The sequence below is a fragment of the Eptesicus fuscus genome, chromosome 17 (genome assembly GCF_027574615.1).
Source record: "Eptesicus fuscus isolate TK198812 chromosome 17, DD_ASM_mEF_20220401, whole genome shotgun sequence".
NCBI lineage: Eukaryota > Metazoa > Chordata > Mammalia > Chiroptera > Vespertilionidae > Eptesicus > Eptesicus fuscus.
This window is the reverse complement of record NC_072489.1, coordinates 39333153-39342103: the sequence shown is the minus strand read 5'-3', so window position 1 is coordinate 39342103 and position 8951 is coordinate 39333153. Positions and strand designations below refer to the sequence as shown.

General features: G+C 41.2%; 1 protein-coding gene across 4 annotated transcripts in view; it reads right to left on the bottom strand.

Moving 5' to 3' along the window:
- Window positions 1–389: 389 nt before the first annotated feature.
- Window positions 390–8951, bottom strand: part of ENTPD1 (ectonucleoside triphosphate diphosphohydrolase 1) — a 94457-nt gene continuing 85895 nt past the window's right edge. For all 4 annotated transcript variants that reach the window (XM_054729381.1, XM_054729383.1, XM_028149111.2 and 1 more), the window contains 3 exons: window positions 7618–7734; window positions 3635–3772; window positions 390–1004 (listed from right to left, as the gene is read on the bottom strand). In XM_054729381.1, coding sequence (XP_054585356.1) covers window positions 798–1004; window positions 3635–3772; window positions 7618–7734 — 462 coding nt within the window. In that variant the 3' untranslated portion in view covers window positions 390–797. The remainder of the gene's footprint in view (window positions 1005–3634; window positions 3773–7617; window positions 7735–8951) is intronic.

Genomic DNA, 8951 nt, shown 5'->3' with positions numbered 1-8951 from the left:
AACAGAACCCCAGGGTGCATTTCTCAACCCTCAATTGTAACTATATTTTCCTTCCTGACATGTATACATCTACTATGTAGTATATGTCCTGGTATCTGAATGCCTATATGTACATCAGCTTTTTAAAAATCTCTGGTCTGGATGTTCCATTCTGTAGCATTTTGGCATCATCCAGGAATATGTGATTCATCCACACCCCTGTTTTGGATTGGATTGAATATTAACTGCACAAGCATATAAATTCCCTTACACTCTTTGGTCCTAAGACATATTTGCCTAGTCTAGAAAATTCTCCCATGCAAAGGGCAAACTGGGAATGGGATGTGTGTCTGCCCTCTCCAAAGGCATTGTATGGCTTTCTTAATAAATGCAAAATGAGAGTAAAAGGATTCTGTAAGATTACAGTGAAATAGTTTTTTTAGCCAGCACAAGTTTTCAGCACAGGATTCAGGACTCTCTTCTTCTGGATAAAACCAATATTATTCTTTTCTAAAGCAATGATCACGAAAGATGGCAGGTTTTTAAGACCTACACGAACACAGAGCACAAAAAAGAAAAGGGAGGAGAAGGTTTGGGAAAGACTCACAAAACAGACAATATCCGTCGGGAAGTTCTTGAGGCAGAAGGTGGCGAATACTTTCCAAGGAAAGACTTCAGCAAAGCCAGAAAAGCTTCATACAGGTCAAAACTGGCCTTGGTGAGCAAGGAAGGGTGACCTTGGACACCACTGCAGAGGAAAGTGCTTCCTGGACAAGTTTTTTTTCCTCACTCCAGCCAGCAGATTTCAGCTGCTCCTGCTATACCCTGTCTTTCTGGAAATATGAAGGCTTGTGAAAGATGAGCAAGCCTATGAAAATCACTGCGACCAGGATCAGGGAGAAGAGGACCATGAGGGAGACATAAGTGGAATGGGGGAGAGGTGAGGACACCGGCTGCTCAGCTGGGATCATGTTGGTCAGGTTCAGCATGTAGCCCAAAGTCCATCCCACGTCAGTGTGCCGGATCTGCAAACAATGAGGAAAATCTGTTGTTTCTGGTCTGAGGATTAAATGAGCTTTCACACACACCTCCCTCACCCCCCATCCATAACACTGAACAACCAGAATGTGGAGAAGCACCACATTCAGCTCTTTACAGGGATTCTATGTTCTAAACTGAGAATTTGGTTGTGGGGCAAATGGAGCAGGGGCAAGCGATTAAGAAGAGAGTTTGGAGCCTCACTACTATATTCCCAAAATTTAGAGAGGATCTTGGTGACAGACTGCCCATTTCTCCTGTAGAACTTAAATAGAAGAACATAAATAGGTCTTTGGAGATCTGCATTCTTTTTTTGTTATTTGTGTGAATGTCAGGGGTCAAGGGTGAGGAAGGAAGGGAGGTAGGAGGTGACAGAAATCAGACAAAGGGTAAGAGAATAATGCTGATCCCTGGCCTTTTACATCTGTGTCAGGACCAGGAATCTCATTCATATAAACCAGGACTTCTTTATGATTCAACTAGGAGAATTTGGGGAATAATCCCAGCAAGTCAATATTACGTTATGGAAGTTGGAAGACTGCATATACATGAGAAAGGATTCTTTTTAAATGATAAAATATGCTCTGATCCTGCCATCTTCCTGAGAATAATTTCCAGTTGCCTCAAAACTTATTGGAATAACCCAGCCAGCATGACTCAGTGGTTGAGCGTCGATCTATGAACCAGGAGGTCACAGTTTGATTCTGGGTCGGGGCACATGCCTGGTTTGCAGGCTCGATCCCCAGTGTGGAGCATGCAGTAGGCAGCCAATCAATGATACTCTATCATTGATGTTTCCAGCTCTCCCTCTCCCTTCCTCTCTGAAATCAATAAAAATATATATTTTTTAAAAACTTACTGAAATATAGGTAATCTATGAATAATAAATAATTTTGGAAATGTTTTTATTACATGAGTTGTGCATGGTCATAGTAGAAAAATTAGAAAGTATATATAATCCTAAAAAGAAAAGAAAAACCACTATACTTCAGAAGTTGCTGCTAATTATCATTTTGTGACATATCTTTCTAGTCCTCTCTGTGAGGTTTTTTCTTATCCCCCCCAAAAATGGAATTAAATTGTATGTAGAATTATTCACTTAACAATACCTTGTAAAATTATCCTATGTCTCAAGGAATGTCTATAACATTATCACTGGCATGAATTGCCTTATATGTTCATTTTTACTTACTTTATCCATTACTTATAAATCCTAAAAATGGAGTAATTGGATAAATTTAGGTGCGTATTTAGGGCTCTTAGTACATCCTGCTGATACAGTCTCCCCAAAGGTTGTGCCAATTTACATTCCAGTCAATACCGTGTGGAAATGTTTCTGTCTCCTAAGTTCTTATCAATACTGGGAATTAATTTGTAAAAAGCCCACTTCCCTTTATGAGCACAGGAACCTTATCTGACTGTGTATGTCAAGGAAGGTTCCAGAGTTAGTTATCACCTGGGGTTTAGGAGTATTGGCTTATTCACTGGAGTTCAGAGAATATAAATCACTTGTAAATTTGACATAGACATGCCCCTCAAACAGACAAAATAAACTGATGGAATGAAAGGAAGACTGGGATATTAAAACAGGGAAAGGTTTGTGTTCGAATAAGCAAGGTCAATCTTGGCAAGAGTGGAGTAGCCTCAAGGCTACGGTCCTCTGCTTCAATGTTTTGTTTTACTTGAAATCATCATCCTATATAATAAAAGCCTAGATGGCGTCATGTGACGTTGTCACAAGATGGCCACCACATGATGGCTGCCCCCACGTTGTCACAAGATGGTCGCCACAGGATAGCCACCACAAGATGGCCAGCAAGGGGAGGGCAGTTGGGGGCAATCGGGCCGGCAGGGGAGCAGTTAGGCATCAATCAGGCTGGCAGGGGAGCGGTTAGGGGCGATCAGGCAGGCAGGCCAGCAAGCAGTTAGGAGCCAACAGTCCTGGATTGTGAGAGGGACTGGGCTTAAACTGGCAGTCGGACATCCCCCAAGGGGTCCCAGATTGGACAGGGTGCAGGCCGGGCTGAGGAACGGACACACACACACACACACACACACACACACACACACACACACACCCCGTGCATGAATTTCATGCACTGGGCCTCTAGTATTTAATAAGGGGGTAGATTGTTTTTGCCATTATTGGGTATGGACATAAAATGTAGAGAAATACTGTTCTTGATATTTTTTTCAAGCGTGATTTGCCCATGAATCATGCAGCAGATGTAAATGATTCTCTGCCTGGATACCTGCAGGTGGTGCTGTGGTAAAGCACAGCAATGAGGTTGCTTTCTTTTTCCTTTTCTTTTTTTCTTTAAAGCTCATGCTGAGCTTGGCTTCTAAACAAAGACCTCCCATTCACAGCCACTCATCCCCTTCTCATCAGTGAGTTTTCAGATTGTTCAACTTTGAAGCTACACTCAACAAAGCCCCAGAGGGTTTGGCACAAAATGCCAGCTTGGGTTAGAGGTGAAGTGGTAGAACAGGACATCAGGCCAAAACTTAAATCAGGTTGACTCCTACCTCTTTCAAGCCCAAAGCTGCTTCAGTCACAACAACCCAATCTCATCACCCCACCCCCACCCCACCCCACCCCACCAAGTACCCAAATTACCTCCTCCATGAAATGAATATTCTTCCAGAAATCAGGTGTGAAATGATAGCCCCCCTGAAGGAGAGTGATAATGTAGGTTCCGGAAAAGCAGTATTCACTCAGGTACTTCTCCTTCACATTACCAAAATGTATCTTCAGCTGTAAGTGAAGTGAAAAAGATATTATACTTGTACAACAGGCACTTCTCCACTTCTTTTCGTTGATCAAGAGAAAGGAGAGCCCCAGCTCATGCAGACCTGAAAGTTGGCCTCTCCACAGGGCTTTGGGAATGGTGCTGCACTCCTTTAGTGGGTGCAGGGGTTTATAGTTTAAGTCTGTTTACGGGACTTTTCCTCTAAGATTCTATGAGATAGTAATAAGAACTCCAGGAAAGAAGTCGTGTCTGTTTAATAGGCCAGAAACACTTTCATCCCTTGTAAAACTTTCCGTGCACAATCAGATTAGCATGTTAGAGGTGTGAAAATTCTTGCATAAAAGAAATCCATTAATCTTTGTTTAATCAGAGTTTTCTATATGCTCTTGACCAGTCTTTGATTCAGAGCCTCTATAAGCATCTTACGGAAATAGTGTCATAAAAAGCCACTCAGTTTAATCTCTGAACTAGTAGCATCAGCATCTCCTAGGAACTTAGTCCTCGCCCAGAACAGCCAACACAGAATGTGATCATGTACATAGTAATGTTTGAGAAACAGCTATGGAATACAGTAGGAAGCATTTTGCTCAGGATTACTAAAAGTGCTAACATCTCACCTTCTGTCCCTCTTTCCTTACCTAACCTTTTCTTTTTTTTTTTGCATCTAAGTCATGCATGTGTTTAATTACCCTACTCCTGAAAGAAGCTATTAACAGCTACCTGCCAACCCTTGCCTTTGCCTAGTTGTGAATAGGTGCCCTGATGCCCCTCTTCTCCCCTCAATTAAAGTCAACAGGCGAGGACATCGCTAGCTCAGCTCGTTATTTCTTCTCTGCCCTTGAGATAGGCATTCCCTCCCATGTACATCACCACTGCCCTAGGAAGAGAGAGAACTAACATTTGTTAAGCACATACTAGGAATTATACCAGATATTTTATATGTGGAACCTCTTGGCTGCCTGCCTGTCCCGCTTTTGCTCAGATCTCTCTCCCCTTACAAGGAACATCCTATCTCTAAACCGTAACTGGGAGCTGGAGTCTGTTTCTCAATTGGCTCCTGCCAGCCCTCAATCCCTGGAAAATTAATTCCACACCTAATTCCACTCCTGCTTTGTGCTGCTCTGATGGAATTCTTCAAATGACCCAGCTTGGAACCTTTTTATTACAGTCCTTGAAATTACTCTTTGATCAACTCCTCTGCATATGATGTTCTCCTGAGACCTTGGTGTGATATCAGTTGACTTTGCCTTTCTAGGTCCCTGCCCCTTGCTGTCTGCACTTTGCTTTTCCTTTGTCAAAAGACCTCTTCTCCCACTTGATGTAGTCTTGGCAGGCCTGTCAAACAAAAAACCGCTATGGGATACAGAATTCCACAAATCCACTGTTGCAACCTCAGAGGCTCTAAAGGCTTGCTTGTCCCTTGGGGGGATGCTATTTTGGCCTAATTTCTCTGAATTCTTCAACATTTCTATCCCCTTCTTCCTTCTGGGAAACTGTACATTGGCTACCCAGTCTAACTTGCTGAGGACTAATTACGATACAAGCTAACAATATAGAAGCCAAAGTCATCTACCTAGTTCATCAATCCAGAATTGATGTTATTGTGGGTTTGTTTTTTTTTCAGTTACAGTTGACATAAAAAAGAAGAAAAGAGTTACCCTATAACAATATTTCACACACACACACACACACACACACACACACACACACACAATGCTTTCTACACAGATGGACAATGCAATTAGAAAAAACACTGCATCATAACACCCATCTCAACATTCTAGGCTCTGGGTGAGAGTCTGGGTCTCACTCACAACTCCACCCCCATCCACCCTATATTCCCATATCCCTCCCCACCAAATGTTTCAGAATTTCTCCCAAATGCAGGTTTTTTGACCTTACTTCCAGGGCCTCGGCCTCTGAGCAATTCCTCATGTGACTTAATTGAGTAGACCTGCAGGTCTGCTTACTGTAAGATTCCCAACCAAATGTAAATGTAATCTGAGGAAATAAAAAGTGGATGAGCCTGGCCGTCATGGCTCAGTGGTTGAGCATCAACCTATGAACCAGGAGGTCACAGTCTAATTTCGGGTCATGGCACATGTCCTGGTTGTGGGCTCAATCCCCCAGTGTGTGTGCAGGAGGCAGCCAATCAATAATTTTCTCTCATCATTTAAGTTTCTATCTCTCTCTCCCTTCCTCTCTGAAATTAATAACATATTTTTTAAAAATAAAAAAAATAAAGTGGATGAAAGTAAGGAGAGAAAGTCTGACAGCACTTTCCCTTGGAACATGAAGTAATTTTTTTCTTCAAAGTGCAGTCTAAATCTACTTTCTTGGCAGCCTGATGTCAAATTTCCACGACTTCAAGGTCTTCCTCCACAGATCATCACCAACTGCAAAATGCCTCCCCTAAGTGTTTTGTAAGGTGCTGGGGCATAATTGAGCAGGTCTTTTGAAAAGCTCTGATTACCCTTTCTTTAACTCAGAAAAAATACTTAAGGAGGATTCCAAACCTCCAGGCTCTTGCACAACCTTCCTTCCCCCTTTGTCAGTGCAGATGGGAGCAGCATCCGTTTTTAGTTAATTACATTTTTTCAGAATGAAATCACCATTCACTTTTGCAACTTTGTTAGCTTAAAACAGCCGCTGTTTTGCACCACCCCTAGATGATGTCTTTTTTAAAATCAGAGTAGACCCCATAGCTCTCTTCTTCCTGGGAACTTGCATCAAATAGTGCCAAATCTTGAATAACAGTGCCTCCAACAAGAAAAAGTTTGTGCTTTCAAATTTATGAGTAAGTAGGAGATATCTGGACCTAGGCAGTGGTGTCTGTGGCAGGTTCTGTGAATTGCACATCTTTCTTGCTAATAAAACTCTTATTTGGGTGTTTGGATAGGGGAGTGGGTGACAACATGCCTAGCTCCAGGAAGCAACTCATGATGGATCTAAGACTCTAAACCAGTCATAAAATCCTGCTTTCCCAACCAGTCTTGGCCAATGAGAGATATAAGAGAAACTGTTAAGGAGCCTCTGGAATAGATTTTGCTTCCTATGAAAAGGAATAGACATATCTGGCTCTACCCTTCTTCTGACCTTGAACATAGCTGCAATCCCTGAAGCTAGATCTTGTGTCCATCAGAAAATAGACATAGCCCTGGCCAGTGTGTTTTGTGGTTAGAGTATCAGCCCGAGCACCAAAGGGTCTCAGGTTCGATTGATGGTCAAGGGCACATCAAGGATTGCAGGTTCAAGCCCACCCCCATCGGGGCATGTGCGGGAGGCAACCAGTCCATGTGTCTCTCTCACATTGATGTTTCTCTCTCTCCACCTCCCCCCTCCCTTCCACTCTTTCTCTAAAAATCAATTGAAAACATATCCTCAGGTAAGGAATATATGAGAGAGAGAGAGAGAGAGAGAGAGAGAGAGAGAGAGAGAGAGAGAGAGAGAGAGAGAGGGAGAGAGAGAGAGAAGGAAGAAAGGAAAGGAAGAAAGAAAGGAAAAGAAAAGAAAAGAAAGAAAAGAAAAGAAAAGAAAAGAAAAGAAAAGAAAAGAAAAGAAAAGGAAAGAAAAGAAAAGAGAAAAGAAGACATAACAACAGAACTGAAGAATGGCTGAGATAGAGTCAAACTGCTGACCCCATGCCAGCTGCTGCCTACTGCCAGACCTCACTTTAGGTGAGAAAAATAAGACCTTTGTTTAAGCCACTGAATGCCAAGTTATCAAGAAATGCTGATGAACTCACTTCTGTATTGTGGTCAAATTAGCACGACTTAAAAGGCAGACTCACATCTTCCTTGTTGTTGAGGACACAGAACAATGGTAACAAATGCTATTTCTAGTTACTTACATCTTTCCAAGGCTGAGAGCAGAACTTTTCCATCGCGTCAGTTATCTCTTCCTGGGTGAGGGATTCATCTGATGTGAGATTTAAAAAATTCATCACATAGTAATAAGCTGAAAATGCCTGCAAGAGAAAAATGTAGTTTTGCAATGTCCAAGGACAGAGGGACGCTGAGTCCCTTTCCAGAAGGCCATACCTTTAATGAAGGTGCCTAGAAATCTTTGCTGAGTCAATTCACAGGGTTTTGGATATTTCAGACCCTAGCAAAGGGGTCACTTTGCTGCTGGCATGCGTTTCTGAGCCAGCTGGTAGCTAATTTTCTCTATAATTTTAATGGGAAAATCAGGGAGAAAGAAATATGGGGGAAAGAGGAAATAAGAAAAAAGAGAGGAAGAGGTTACAAAAATCCCATCTTCAGGATATTTTATATGATTTTTTAAATAAGTAAAAACTGGAAAATTCTATATAAGGGTATTAAGTCATCTCTGAATGGCAATTATAAGGTGTTTTAGTATTGCTTTCTTTAAATAGTCAACTTTAACAAATATTTCTTGCAGATTTATCATGAGTTAGACACAACTGAAAAGTTTTTACAAATCATTATCATCATAAATGAGAACTATAGAAAAAGTTAAAAGTTGAAATGAGTGAAAAAGGAGACATTTGATTAAAATAACCTAAATTTTATCACTTAGAGACAACTAGTATTAAATGTGATATAGGAAAAAATATCTTACCTCCATCCTAATACATACATCTAATTTTTATCATACTTTATACCACCCTATAACTTCCCTTTGTACCCTTTTAATATAGAATGTATTTAAAGAGGAAAAACTAATTAAGCATAGCTTTCTGGATGAGACATCTGAAACCCCAACTCTGGTTTTTTTTCTCTTTCCCTGAAGGATGCCAGTTTTTAGGAAAAATCATTTTGGAGGTCGTAAGAGCATGTCATTTGCTTATGTATGCCAGGCCCTGGGCCGAGTCACAGAGTCCACTTGTGCAGATTGGAGAGGAGTAAAAAGGTTTCCCTGTGCTAGTAGTATTTGGATTAGAGATTATATTTTGCCTTCTGTAAAATTACTACAGTAGAAGTGACTATTGAAAGGAAATGTGATTCCCAAACAAGCCAAGTGTATTCCTATGTGATTTTCATGGGCAGAGATACAGGTGGGCAAAGAACAGGAGTTAGCAGGGACCCCCACGGGGGCTAAATTCTGACTCAGAGAATAGGAAAATTGTCCTCTATTGGATAGGTCCATGCCAGCTTTTTCACAATTGCATTGTGTGTTGTTTTTTTTTAATAAATATTTATATATATATATATATATATATAT